We start from the raw sequence: 15,488 nt of genomic DNA, 5'->3' as shown, positions 1-15,488 counted from the left end.
ATGTTCTTCCTTTTGTGTGTAAGGGACGATTAGATTCACTTTTTATGTTCCAGAGGATAAGTATAAGTATTTTTGGGGGACATTTTTGTGAAAACAAATGTCGAAGCTTCAAACCTCTTATTGGACGTACTTTCAACTTCGGCTACCGAACTGCAAAACATCACACCCATGTAGCTTTAAAGGTGCAATATACGAGAGTCGGAGCGTTCATACAGCAGCGAACTACCGTCTATGTGAAGATAAAGTGGAGTAATGTCTATCTGAGCAGAGGATGAAGGCCCTCTGTGTGTTGCAATCCGAGCTTGTCCTTGCTTTGCTAACATAGCAGCGCGGGCTTTTAGGTGCACGTTAGCGTATAGCATATATAGCTCATATGGCGGTTTGAGCTGATAACGCCGTTGCCATGGAAGCGTAGTGCCCACCCTCTGCTTCCCCCTCATGTAAACACTGTTGCCGTAGTTTGCGCTGTTAGCTGCGAGCAATGTTGAGAGGCAAAAGAAATGCTCCGAATCTCATATATAGCACCTTTTTAAAGCCCCTATATGTTTACGCAAGTTTAGGTTTCTATCCTTTTCAACAAGTCCGATTGATTAAGATGTCCGACCCCTGTTGAATTCTGAGAAGTTTGAATTGCGCTCAAAGTGGAAGCTAGCGAGCTAAGCTAACTACTCTGTAAATGGGAGTAAGTTCGCTTGCTAACGTCGTCACTCATTCCCATTCAAATGTTACTTTTCGTATCCGCGCACTGCGTTCGTTCTGGTTTATGCTAAGGAAGCCCTCTCTCTTTTCGTAGCTCCAGAAGTGGCAATGGTTTAAAAAAGAAAAGAAAAAAAAGCTAAAATGACAACAGCGTCAGAACTTGCAGCAGTGAGCAGACCCGTTACCACAGCGCTTCTTTTGTTACTGCGTAGATTTGAATCTCGACACGGCGTGACGTAGTGTACGAGGTTAACGTTACTAAAGCCTCAGTTCAAAGAGCCGAAAACGAGGAAACAGTTGGATCTTTTTGGGGGTTTCTCCTTTTCGGTAAACCAACAATCTCAAAGCTCCTCAAAAAAAAAAAAAAAAAACAGCGCTGCACTGAACTCCTGCGAAGGGCGTTACAGAAAAATAAATAGAATGTCAAACGCCAAGGAGACGTACACAGATTTTATTTTGCAAAAAAAAACACTTATATTTTCAGTTTGCTAATGTTGGGAAGCAGAAGTGACATTTATCGTAGTTTTATTTTTCCGTTGGACAGATTTTATTAAATCCAGTTTACCCTCAGTTGCTCCCTGGTAGCATTTTGCTGTCTGGTTTTTAATTTCTAACTTTTTTTTTTTTTTTTTCTTCTGCTGTTGATAAAAAAAAAAAAAAAAAGCATTAATGTATGAAAAGACCTCAAGTCTCCAAATACCCATAATCCCTCTGAAGCACTAGGCGTCCGTTTTGATACCGGGTCCTTCTCTGTTCTCACCGACGGAGGAAAACAAAACAAGAAAAACTGTTTGAAAAAAAAAAAAGATATTCTGTATTGTCAACCGCACTGTTAACAACATAAAGAACCAAATAGTTTACGGAGACGACGTGGCAGCTGTGTTTGAAGTCTGTGATTCGTGCTCGCCACTTGCAAGCAAACAAACAGGAAGGCCGAGGCTTTTTCACGAGACACGACATCCATCTTTTCCTCTAGTTTATCGAATATTTCTTTCCCAGGAGGTCCGTAGTTGACATTTGAAAACGGTGGAACCGAGCTTTTCTGTACCTTTTTTGGTTTGTTCCTCTTTCTTTTATTTTCCGGGTCGCAAGCAGTCACGGCATCGTTTAGAAAAACTTCTTAGACAAAGTGTCTGTTGTCTCTTTTTCTGAGTACGGTCTGAAACCTATGCATGCCATAGTAAAGTGGTGGTAAGATCAAGTTAGATGTCTCTTCTTCTTTTTGTTTCTCCTTCTTTTAGCCAGTTCACGGTGTTTTTAAGGAAAGATGTCAACCAGTAAGTTGTCCACTGCTGACTGTGTGTGTGTCCATTTGGAGAAGAAGAAAGAAAAAAAAAAAAGTGCTATTTGTGTGAGGGTGAAAAAGATTTATATTAAAAACATGATAAAATGATGATGGCATTTGTCTGGATGCTGCATGAAGAAGTCTGTCGCTTAATCCTAAAAATGTGTCTGAAGAGAATCCTGTAAAGTACACACTATCACACATACGAAGCCCGAAAAAGATTCCACCTTTAAACCACGTTGATGAAGTTTCTTGTTCCCTTTTTAATAATGGGCAACCAACTATTATTTTTATTATTCATTTATCTGTCTAGAATGAGAGAAAATGTTGAAAATCACAAGTTTTCATGTCTCAAAGTGGCATGAAAGCCTAAGTAATACTAGATTTTTGGGCTTTTTGAATTTTTGTGTCCCAAAAAAACCCCTGTTAATTTGGTCTAAGAAATAAATTCATAATCAAAGTTCAGATTTGCACTAAGCCGGACATTTTACAGTTAAAAGTATCCGTGTCCTCTGATTGACAAACTTGATTGTGACCGTTCTTAAATAACGCAATCAAGTATTTCATTATTTTGTTAATAAGCAGCTACCACATGTAAGCCAATATAAATATGATAAATCAGTCAGGGCCCACTTATTTTGTCTTGGATCAAAAAACCCTAGATATTAAACACAGAAATGATTTTAGAGATAACAGCGGTGTTTTTGGTCCAATTTTTGGTCTGTGACACCTCAGAGGGGTCCCATGAAAAATCTAACAGGCAGAGCATCTAAAAATAAAATGTTTTTTTGTTTATTGGGAAAGCAGTTATGCCTCCTCTAGCCTTTATTATTTTTTATTTCAGTTGAGTAAAATATCTTTTGACTTTCTATTCAGTACTAATGGGGCGGCTGTGGCACATGAGGTAGAGCGCTTGACCCGCAACCACAAGGTTGGTGGTTCGAACCCCTCTACCGGCAACAGGTGGTGTCCTTGAGCGAGACACCTAACCCCAAAATTGCTCCCCGGGCGCTTCATTGCAGCCCACTGCTCCTCCAGGATGGGTCAAATGCAGAGAACTGAATTTCCCCATTGTGGGACTAATAAAGGCATAATTATTATTATAAAGATAATCACATCCAGATCTTTCCAACAGGTACAATGGAGGACGGAAGCAAAGAGACTGGCTCAATTAGTGCCTCAACTCATGATTATTTTCTTGTAAATGTCAGAAAATAGTAACAAACGCAACTTTTAACTAACAAGATCCCAAAGTAATGTCTTTAAGATGCTTCAGACCAAAAACCCCAGAAAGTTTTCACTGATTCATGACAGAAAAAAAAACAGCAAATCTTCACAGCAAATGTTTGGCATTCTTGCTGGAAAAACAAAAATGATCAAAATCTAATATTAACAGAACAGAAACTTAGTTTGACTCACAAGCTGCTTTTTCAGAGTCTTGAAAAAATAAAGATGAATGTATAACAAGCTTTTATTAAACAAAAAGAGCATCTTTCATAAATCTAAACAAATAACTTGAGTTTAAGGTTACAGATTTTAAAAAATCCCCCTTAACATGTGTGGAAACGTCACGGATCACAACAAAGTTTTTTATGTCAGCGTCTCTAATGAGCCAGAGCTGCTGTCGTGTCCTTTTAGTCAATATGATAGCGAGTCCGGGTCCAGAGCTAGCATCACGTCTTCCTCGCCGTATCTGGCGGTTCATCTGTGATTGAGTCCGTTTAAATTCTGCGTGCAGAGGGAGTCCACTGGACCGGGTCGAGGTTTGTTAAAGACGTCCAGTCGCTCCGACCGGCTCAGCAGGAGGGAATCTGCTGCTTGTGGATCCACCTCTTCTTCAGCTTCTCTGCTTTGGCTTTTTCCTGACAGGCTGAAGAGACAGAGCAGACGAGTGATTAGAGACTAGTGGGATTGAAAAGCATGTTTTCCTCAAACCAACCCTAAAAGTACTTTGTTTATTACAGCCAGAAGATGTTAAAAAAAACACGTCTTTATCGTCAGATTTTCATCTTTCCAATGGTCTTTGAACACATCATGTGCCACAAACGCTTCATACAGGAAAAAACAGCTAAAACGAAACTAAAAAACAGTAAAGAGTTTGAAGTAACCGGATTCTGTAAAAAAAACATTTAATTCTGAGCCATGATTGATTCAGAGTCGAGGAGAGGTTTTTAAAAATCAAAATTAATAGTTTAAAGATTATAACACAGAGCCTGAATTTTTCCCCTAACATTGGTGACACTTGCAAAAATGTTGATATAGATTCCAGTGTCTCCAAATGTTTGCAAGATAAATTATCAAGAAATTCAACTTATGATTTATGGCATTATAGTTGTTTCACTGCACAAACTACATTTCTGAGTTCTCTCTACTTCGAGCCGTGATGGTTCCGTTTCCATAGAGACACAGAACGTATTATATATTTAGGTGAAAAACAAAGACAAAGAAAGTCAAATGTGACAGGAGCAAAAATCTCCCCGAAACTGTTTGGGGTTCAGAGGGTTAAAGTTAATAAAATAAACTGATTCTGGCGGTCCCTGTGGACAAAAGTGGTAGTGTTTCCGAGCACCAGAGTCCCTTCAGAAAATACCAGTTCTTGTTTATTTAAGTAGGTCATGTAGAGAAATAAGTATTACATTCATAACCAGTTTAAAGTTCCTCACAGTAACGTTAAAGAAATTCTTTGTTTATTCAACTCACCCCAGTCCTTCTTGACAAACTGCACTGCTGCACTTTTGTTTTTCCCCTTCTTGTTCTCGAGGGAGAGCATCTCGTTAGCTGGAAGGAAAAGGACATGAAGTGAGAACGCGTTCCGACAAACGGGCTGGAGGTCGGACCGAAAGAGATGAAACGATGTCGCCGTCGTGTTTTATCCGCAGCAGGAGTCCCATGAGAGGGGACGCCCAAGTGGAACGAGACGGGACGTCACTGTAGCAAAGCTCAAAAATTGAGACAGATCATCGTCTTTACAGACTACTGGCACAGAGTGTAGCTTGCAGGGGTACAAATAACAAATTATGACAACAAATCGTAGCTTCAAACTGGATTACGTTGTGGTTACAAGGTCGAATTATGTGTTTTTATTTTCATAAAAGTCCCATTAAAAGACCGAAACCTACAATCGGTTTCTCGATACTTTGACTTCCTGTCTGTGGCTCTCAGCTCCGAGCCCATTGGTTCCTTCTGAACATGCAAATCTTACAAAAAATTAAAATTAACTTAATTTAACTAATTCATTAGATTTAAAAATGAATTATTTTAGGGTTTATTTTTATTTTACTTGCATGAAGTCCTATTATTTCCAAAATATATATTCTCTAGAAGCCCAGTCAAAATGGATTCATTCATTTGTTTCTAGATTCTTTTTTTAAAGTTTAGAACAGATTTCAGATCTGACACGTGTTTTTTTTTTTAATGATTTATCAGCTATAGACTGGAAAGCAATGTGCAAAATACTGGATTTTCCATTATTTAAACCACAAAACGTTTATTAAAACATATAAATAGTGAGTGTGAGGGACAAATGTCACATCCAGCCAGAGAAGCAACAGATGCAAAACGAGCCTGTGGACTTAGACGGACCCCCTTTGTCGCCACATATCATATCTTAAGAACTTTGCCCTCTTACTGGTAGTCCTGCAGCTTCCTGGTCCGTACAGTCTGGACTGGAGGAAATCCTCGGCCGCCTGCTGCTGGGAGGACGCCAACGTGCTCTCCTTCCCCGTCGTCACGGTGTAGTTTCCCTTCAGACTGAAATATAACAAACAGACACAAGTTTAGACTTCAGTCTGGACAGAAAGCCATGCATCTGGTGATTGTGCGCCCGGTTAAACTGCTTTACAGCGAGTGCGTTCTTACTGATTCATTCAATTGAACTGTGTTAAAGTGCGTTTACATACTTTCTGGCGTGTGTCAGTTTCCCGCTCCTCTTCCTTTTCTTCTTCTTCCTCCCCTCGTCCTCTTCACCCTCCTCCTCCGGCTCCTCCTCTTCAGCTGCTGAGGAAACGTCGGGAGAAAAAACGTAAGCCGCACTGATCCGAAGCCAGTTCTGCTGCTCACCTTAGCAGGAGTTTCATCTAAAATGTTCAAAATGTGAGGGAGGAAATGAGCTTCTTTACCTTCACCCGCAGGCTGTTTCTGCTTCCTGTAGGGAAAAAAAAAGCACATTTAGGTGATTAACATGAAGCAGAGATGAATGTTTAGAAATAAAAGCGCCTCAGAATCAACCAGAAAACTTACTTTGAAAGAGCAGAGCCGATTTCCTCCAACACGTCAGCCGGTAAGAGTTTTCTTTTCTGTGGGAATGAAGGGAGCTTTATTCAACTACAAAAATCACATTATTAATTTCAAAGTGGGAGAAATTTAATAGAGTTTAATAGAGAGTTTCTCTTGTGACAATTTATTTAATATCAATAATTTAAAACTAAAGAAATACAACATTCTGCTGTGAAAATCTGCTTCTCCTCCTACGTCTCGTAATATGAATTAACCACTGGATTAATACATTAATTGAAGATGAAACTCATTAGTTGTGGCTCTTCATTTGTTGAGTTAATTTGCATTTATTGGCACTGAATATATCTCAGGGTAAAAAATGGATGCACAATATTGTATTTTTAAGCCACCATCCTTTACGACATAGTAACAGCTGCCCCGTGGATCTGACCTGTACCCGCGGTTATGTATATATGGTGCAGATAGGAAGTGAGAACGCGTTCCGACAAACGGGCTGGAGGTCGGACCGAAAGAGATGAAACGATGTCGCCGTCGTGTTTTATCCGCAGCAGGAGTCCCATGAGAGGGGACGCCCAAGTGGAACGAGACGGGACGTCACTGTAGCAAAGCTCAAAAATTGAGACAGATCATCGTCTTTACAGACTACTGGCACAGAGTGTAGCTTGCAGGGGTACAAATAACAAATTATGACAACAAATCGTAGCTTCAAACTGGATTACGTTGTGGTTACAAGGTCGAATTATGCGTTTTTATTTTCATAAAAGTCCCATTAAAAGACCGAAACCTACAATCGGCTTCTCGATACTTTGACTTCCTGTCTGTGGCTCTCAGCTCCGAGCCCATTGGTTCCTTCTGAACATGCAAATCTTAAAAAAATAAATAAAAATGATTTAACTAATTCATTAGATTTAAAAATTAATTATTTTAGGGTTTATTTTTATTTTACTTGCATGAAGTCCTATTATTTCCAAAAATGTATATTCTCTAGAAGCTCAGTCAAAATGGATTCATTCATTTGTTTCTAGATTCTTTTTTTAAAGTTTAGAACAGATTTCAGATCAGGGTTCAGATTTGAAACTGACACATATGTGGGTTTTTTTAATGATTTATCAGCTATAGACTGGAAAGCAATGTGCAAAATACTGGATTTTCCATTATTTAAACCACAAAACGTTTATTAAAACATAAATAGTGAGTGTGAGGGACAAATGTCACAACCAGATGTACATGTCTTAAATATGAAACAGGGCTTTTCTAATACCTGCCCAGGTATATTAATGTACACCTTTATACTGTATGGATGCAATAAATGAAGAGTTATTAGGGTGTGACACACAGACCTTCTGCTCCTGGAACAGTTCCTGTCTCTTCCTTCTCTTCTCCTTCAGCAGCTCTTTTTCTCTGCAAACACATGAAGATGATCCATGCTTTAGTGTACAACCAAACCTCATTTGCATATTGTCAAAAACAAGGGAGAACTTAAGATTTCACTCATATGTAGAAGTCTTAAAGTTTGGCCAGATGCAAAATAAACTTCTTTGGATGCACTCTTCACATCGGCACTGATAAAGCTTCAAACAACAACTCTTAACACAACTTTTCAGGCTTTTCTGCAAAAACATGACGCATTATGATGACGTAGGTCGTAGGCGGTGTTAAGCCATGAGCCAATTCCACCTATTTTTGTTATTAAATTGAGCAGATCGGTGCTAAATATGCACGCCGAAGTGAAGAGTGCAACCAGATGAATCAGAATATGTAACGAAAAACTCGCGTTAGTGTCTTTAAACCGCCCGCGAATCGAAAAAGACAAAAAAGCGGTTCGTTTTGAACGGAGTCTGGCTCCGCGGCCTCCGTAGTTCGCTACCTTTTGGCCGCGTCCAGCGCCTGTCTCACGCTCCGGAGAGCTTCCGCCTTCGAGTCTTCGAAGGTCACCTCCTCTGGCGCCTCGTCGTCGCTGGATGCGAGCACCAAGCTGAAACTATCCGTCTGTTTGGCCGAATCCGTCGTCTTCGCGGCCGGAGACGGCTTCCCACGTTGCTTCTTCGCCATGTTGGTTGCACAGGTGACGTCATCACGCCGCGACGCTCAAGGAAACGCGAACAGACCACGCCCCCTCCGCGCTGTGATTGGTCCAGGCGCTTTTACTGAGTATTCTGGTTACTTTTAGTCTTTTATTTTCATGCCTATTTCTATTTCTACACCATATTTGTAGTTTTACTTCACTTACTTAAGTTAGACTAATTATTAAAGTATGATCTTTTGTTGTCAATTAAACTCCCCAAGTACAGCTGAAACTATTATTATTATTATTATTATTATTATTATTATTATTATTATTATTATTATTATTATTATTATTATTATTATTATTTATTGATCCCCATGGGGGAAATTCAAGTGTTGCAGCAGCTCAACTACACAGACACAGACAATAAATACACATACTATACAACTACACAGACACAGACAATAAATACACATACTATACAACTACACAGACAATAAATACACATACTATACAACTACACAGACAATAAATACACATACTATACAACTACACAGACAATAAATACACATACTATACAACTACACAGACAATAAATACACATACTATACAACTACACAGACAATAAATACACATACTATACAACTACACAGACAATAAATACACATACTATACAACTACACAGACAATAAATACACATACTATACAACTCAATAGTCAATTAATCAATTAGGTGATTGAGATGATAATTAACGGGTAACATTTTTTGATTGTCTATTTTCATGTAAAAACATTTCATGCTTCCAGCTTCACAAATTTGGAGATTTGCTGCTTTTCCTTTGAATAATTTAATGTATTTTTTAATATTTTTTATACAGTACCAGTCAAAAGTTTGGACACAGCTTCTCATTCAATGGTTTTTCTTTATTTTTTTTTTCATTTTTTTTCTACATTGTAGATTAATATTGAAGACATCCAAACTATGAAGGAACACATATGGAATTATGTGGTAAACAAACAAATGCTCAACAAACCAGAATATGTTTTATATTTTACATTCTTCAAAGTAGTTGAATGAGAAGGTGTGTCCAAACTTTTGACTGGTACTGTATATATATATATATATATATATATATATATATATATATATATATATATATATATACACTTTTGACTGGTACTGTATATTGTACTGTTGGTTGGACAAAACAAACAAATGTAAAGGTGACACTATGAACTCGGGGTACAGGTACCAACATTTCCCAATATTTGCAGATTTTTTACAATCATTTTTGTTTGATAAAATAATCAGAAAAATGTATCCTTAATGAAAATAATCATTAGTTTCAGTCCAAAATGAAATAGTTCACAATTAGCTCTAGCTTACTGTATTATTAACCTGATAACTATTGTATTACCACTAAATTTAGCAAAGTAAGTTTATGTTTTAACTTATTGCAACAATTTTACTTCAGAAAATTAAACTTGCAATTGCAAGTATCTTCAATATTTCAATTATTTGGCCTTGTTATTTAGTAGTTTACCTCCCCTTTATGTATTATTTTATCTATTAGGTCTTCTTTTTGATTTACTTAACTAAATTTAATTTCTGGGGAAATAATTTCTTATTTATTCAAATGTATTTTTCTTTGATTATTTATTTCACAAAAACTTGAAAACACTGGAATCATCATCATCTCTCTCTCTCCAATATTCATGCTGTTCATTAAAGCATTTATTTTGAAAACCTCAACCTGAAACAACAACAACAACACCACCCATCATCATCATCTTCATCATCTTCATCATCATCAGCTGACACCATGCACAGGCTGCTGCTCTTGTCTCTGGCCGCCGCCGGGGCCTTGGTCCTCGGCCTCCCCGGGATGGACGCGTCCTCGCCGGCCGCTGAGCCCTGCTCTGCCCCGCTGCAGTGGGAGGGCAGATGGGTGATGTTCGACCACGGCACCGGGAGGAACAGCCGAGCAGCAGTCTCCTACGACGGCCTGGAGCAGAGGATCCGAGTCCTGCAGCAGAACAAGAAGCACACACCCTGTCAGAAGTGAGAGCCTTTATTTAATTAATATGTCTGTCCTATGTCTGACTAATGCAACACTGTTCATATGTAATGTGGAAGTGGATGAACCATTTAATATATATATTTATATATATATATATATATATATATATATATATATATATATCTATATATATATATATATATATATATATATCTATAATGCAATACTGTTCATATGTAATGTGGAAGTGGATGAACCATTTAATATATATATATATATATATATATATATATATATATATATATATATATATATATATATATATATATATAATATATATATATAAATATATCTGCCTAATGCAACACTGTTAATATGTAATGTGTAGGTGGATGAACCATTTAATATATATATTTATATATATATATATATATATATATATATATATATATATATATATATATGTATTATCTATAAATATCTATCTATCTATCTATCTATCTATATATATCTATCTATCTATATATAAATACATATATATAAATATATATATATTATTATCTATTATCTATAAATATATGTCTATCTATCTATCTTATATAAATACATATATATATATTATTATGTATTATCTATAAATATATGTCTATCTATCTATCTATCTATCTATCTATCTATATATATATAAATACATTTATATATATTAAAAAAAAAAATATATATATATATAAATATATCTGCCTAATGCAACACTGTTAATATATTATGTGTAAGTGGATGAACCATTTAATATATATATACATATATATATATTATATTATTATGTATTATCTATAAATATATGTCTATCTATCTCTCTCTCTCTCTCTATACATATATATATATAAATACATATATATATATAAATATATGTATTTATATAAATATATGTCTATCTATCTATCTATCTATCTATCTATCTATCTATATACATATATGTATATGTATATATATATATATATAAATACATGTATTTATATAAATATATGTATATAAAGCTAAATAACTGCCTTTATAATCTGATAAACCACCTATTGTTTTCCTGCAGTGATATATATTTCTAAACATCAACGTCATTGGAAATATCACAATAATAAGGTATTATTGGGACACTTAAAAAAAAAAAAAAAATAATCCTTGTAAACCCTCCCGTTAAAGCGGCTTCATTAAATTATGTTGAAATGAAAAAAAGATATACTATATATCTAATGAATTAAGATAATAAGACGATAGACGTCACAGTATCACTTGCTGATGAAGAGTAAATAAAAGCTCTATTAATGTTAATAAATCATCAGCTAAATCTGTTATAAGATAAGATAAGATAAGATAATCCTTTATTAGTCCCGCAGCGGGAAATTTGCAGACTTACAACAGCGCAGAGTAAAGTGCACACAAGAGACATAGCAGAAGAAGACAAGCTAAAAATAAAAAAAATAAAAAATAAAATAAAAAATGAAAAATAAAAATAAAATAAAACAAGTATTATAAATAAGCAATAAAAAAAACAGTAGAAAAAACAACAATAACTGAAATACTATATTTACAGACAGAGAAAAAAACAACAACTATTTCAACTACTAATAAACCGTTAATAAGAACAATTTTTGAGTTGCCAGGTTGTGAAACATCCCTTTGTCCGGGGTTCCTCCTCTCTGATTGGTCATAATGCATTTACACATTTTTGTAATAGCATTAATAATTGCTTAATACCTTTTTAATCAACTTATTTTTGTTCCAAATCAAAAAAGTGAGTAGTCAAAGGTGTTTTCATGTGTTTTCTTTTCACAACCTGGCATCCGGAGACCTGTTCGTATTATTTGTTATGCTTTATTATATTAAAAGGAAAGCATTTATAATAATAATAATAATAATAATAATAATAATAATAATAATAATAATAATAATAACACCATAGAAATACTTTAACATTAAATATATATACAAATGAAAATACACAATGATATAACTTTCCAGATTCTCTGCAGCCTTTTTTCAGGAGGGAATTGTTCATATGGTTCAATAAGTCAAAGATATTTTTCACTACCTGGCAACCCAAACGTTGTTAGTATTCCTGGCCTATAACTGATTTATAAAACATTAGAAAATTACTTAATAACCATCAGTTAAGCTCTTTTTTTAAAGGTCTCTTAATAGAAAGTATCACTTTTGTTATTTATGTATACATTATATACAAAACATGTTTTAATTTACCAAACCGGCTCCATTTTCAATAAACTATAAACCATTTTCATTTGAAAATGCCATTTATTTTCTTAATATGAACAGTTTGAGTTGACTCCACTTCTAACAGCTTGTAGTAGCGCTGCAGTACTCAGGGTTTAAAGTGTGTATTTATATTTACTGCAGCAGTTTTGCAAGAGTTAACCAACACTGAGTCTCTGCCAGGACTGAAGTCTGCTGTTCCAACTTTGTTATTTTCTTCATAAAGTCAGCACTCAATGATGTATTAGAATACAAATCCTGTTCCCTCTGCATGCTGTGTGTTGATTTACAGTATCTTCAGTATCAAACATTGTAAATAATGTATTTTTTAAGAGGTATTTCAATCACTTTTTTGACTGTAGTTCATTTCCAAATGTTTTAGAATGGGTTGAAGCATAGACCGTATATAAGAAGTGTTCGTAGTCAAGGTGATGTCACCCATTGGTTTGTGGACTGCCATTTTGAAGCGTAGAGTTCGCCGATTTGGCGGTCGCCATGTTGTTTTTATCGCAACCAATAAACAGGAAGTGACCATATTTGGACTGAGGAGGAGTGACGTAGAGACGCCGTATACGTCTCTGGTGTCGACCTGTCAATCAGTGTGTAGCCCCGCCCTAAAGCATCCCCTGCTTTATGGTCTGTTTGACTCTAAATGGAGCATCATTTACTAAATGAACATCATGCTGTATTGAAGAAGACTTGAAACTAGAGATTGAGACCATAAACTCATGTTTACAATGTTTACTGAGGGAATAAATCAAGAGAGAAGTAGAGTCATTTTCTCATAGACTTCTATACAACCAGAGGAGTCGCCCCCTGATGGACACTAGAGAGAATGCAGGTTTTAAGACACTTCCACATCGGCTTCACCCCCGTTGTCTCCGTCTGCTCCAGGTTTTTTGAGTACATCTACTTGTACCAGAGCATGGTGATGTTCCAGATCGACCAGAAGACAAAGGACTGCTCAAAGATCGCTCTGACGGAGGCCTGGGATCCCTTCAACATCCCAGACAACTCCACCTTCGAGGACCAGTACTTCATCGGAGGCCCCGGGGACAACGTGGAGGTTCAGGAGTGGTCGGACAGGAAGCCGGCACGCCAACGTGAGTCTTGGTTTTTTTTAACGCCTGTGGCTTTCTACACAGTGGTGCCATTATTCATACTAAAAAGGAACTTCTTACATTTTTACAGCCTCTCCTCTCCTCTCTGCTCTGTGTTCAGCAGCCTGCAGTTCATTTGAAATTTCATGGATTTTTTTGTCACGTGACTGTTGGTCTCAGATGAATCGATCATGGCTTCCTAGTTGCGCTGAGGAGCTCAGAATTTAATGTTTTTTACAGAATCTGGTTAAAGCAAAAGGTTTATTTTGAGATTTTAAATAAGACATGTAGAATTAAATGTTTTCTGATGAAATATCACAATTTTAAGCTGTTTTGGCTGCTTTTTTCTGATGGAAGCGTTCATCTCACATGATGTGTTCAAGTACTGTCATGAAGATGAAAATTTGACAATAATGATAATGTAGTTTTGGCGATTGTTTAAAGAAAACATGCCTTTCAATGGGGTTTGGGGTTTTGGGTTCAGAAGGCACCTTTAAGCCGGTGTTTCTCTAGATTCAACACTTCCTTCAGATGCATAAAAGCAAACCCCTTCCAGCGGGTTTCTTCTTTCAGGAAGGTTTTTAATAAAATCAACCTTTTCTGCTTGTCTCTCCACCAGATGAGACCTGGGTGGGCGTTTACACCCTGAAGGACTGCTACCCGGTGCAGGAGACCTACGCCAAGAACAGCAGCGTCACCACCTCCACCCGCTTCTTCAACCTCCAGCTGGGCATCAGCGACCCCGACGTCTTCACCCCGCCCGCCACCTGTCAATCAGCTCGGCCCGAGAGGATGGCCGAGTCCGACTGCTGAGGCCTTCAACTTTTAACCTGAGACTCTTAGCAGCAGCCTGAAATCACTCCCTTGTTCACTCGTCCACTACTTCCTATAAAACAGACACTCAATAGTTCACTCGCAGTGAGAAGTGAGATTTCAGACTCTTAATCATATTTATTTTGCATTGTCACTTACAGGTGTAGTTATTATTTTTGCATCCATAAAATCTGGCACCTTCCATTTAGGGATTGTCAGCAGGAAGTAGTGTTTGTAGTCTTTATATAGTGCGTAAACTCTGAATTCAGACAGTCTAATAAAATGGCGTATTGTTAACTTTACCACAGAGCCTGTCTGTGTGTCCTTTGCATACCTCGAGAACCGTTGAACCGATCTACTTCACGCTTGGCGGGTGTATTGTTGGGGGAATAAGAACGTGCAGAGTTGAATTTGGTGAAGCTGCGACACGTTCAATATGAATAAACTTTGAATAAACAAGAGAGACGGCACTCGGACAGTAAAAAGGGAGTGATGTCAGACGCAGTCTTTGGTCCCGTGTTTCATAGAATGTTTGATGATTTGCTGCTAAATTGCGAAAACTGTTATTTGGACCAATGAGCTTTAAACAATTAGCTTCATGCTAAACATGTGACTTTTAGTGTTGTTGGCGCTCGTCAATGCAACAAATTGTTTTTGTTCATTTTTAAGCTACAAGGCTAGCCAACAACAAACAGTTGTGTTTCCATGAAGCATTGTGACTACATGCTAATGAGTGTTTGCTAATTGTGTTGCTCACGACAGGCAGTTTGATAGAAATCTAAATATTCCATCAAACACATGAAGTGCCTCATTAACATGAGTGGACAGAATAATGAATACAAATCAAAGGCATTATGATTTTAGTTTCTTTTAGATTCAGGCATGTTTCTTCGGCCTCACAGTGACCTTTTTTAGGTTTAAAATGTGTTTTTTTCTGATTACAGACAATTGTGTGTGCAGCAGGGTGTCATTATGGGTTATATGGAATTTTATCAATAAAGTTACTGATTGGAAACTAGTAAAACGTGGTGCGTTTTTCTTTCAAGGACATCTGTTTGCCA

General features: G+C 36.7%; 2 protein-coding genes across 3 annotated transcripts; one reads left to right on the top strand and one right to left on the bottom strand.

Annotated features, from left to right (window-relative positions):
• Window positions 1-1,346: 1,346 nt before the first annotated feature.
• Window positions 1,347-8,309, bottom strand: nol7 (nucleolar protein 7). 2 transcript variants are annotated; one of them, XM_054624549.1, is made up of 8 exons: window positions 8,088-8,309; window positions 7,561-7,621; window positions 6,224-6,279; window positions 6,103-6,128; window positions 5,884-5,980; window positions 5,613-5,734; window positions 4,685-4,762; window positions 1,347-3,854 (listed from the first exon to the last, which is right to left on the bottom strand). In XM_054624549.1, the coding sequence occupies exons 1-8, from the start codon at window positions 8,270-8,272 to the stop codon at window positions 3,781-3,783; spliced, it is 699 nt and encodes a 232-aa protein (XP_054480524.1). In that variant the 5' UTR covers window positions 8,273-8,309; the 3' UTR covers window positions 1,347-3,780. The 2 variants fall into 2 exon arrangements, with proteins under 2 accessions (XP_054480524.1, XP_054480533.1); XM_054624558.1 differs by having other exon boundaries at window positions 5,884-5,977.
• Window positions 8,310-10,051: 1,742 nt separating this feature from the next.
• On the top strand, window positions 10,052-14,559 carry epdr1 (ependymin related 1). The gene is made up of 3 exons (XM_054624593.1): window positions 10,052-10,290; window positions 13,409-13,617; window positions 14,234-14,559. The coding sequence occupies exons 1-3, from the start codon at window positions 10,052-10,054 to the stop codon at window positions 14,425-14,427; spliced, it is 642 nt and encodes a 213-aa protein (XP_054480568.1). The 3' UTR covers window positions 14,428-14,559.
• Window positions 14,560-15,488: the final 929 nt, after the last annotated feature.

This window comes from Anoplopoma fimbria, chromosome 3 (assembly GCF_027596085.1).
Source record: "Anoplopoma fimbria isolate UVic2021 breed Golden Eagle Sablefish chromosome 3, Afim_UVic_2022, whole genome shotgun sequence".
NCBI lineage: Eukaryota > Metazoa > Chordata > Actinopteri > Perciformes > Anoplopomatidae > Anoplopoma > Anoplopoma fimbria.
This window is presented reverse-complemented; position numbering and strand designations above follow the sequence as displayed.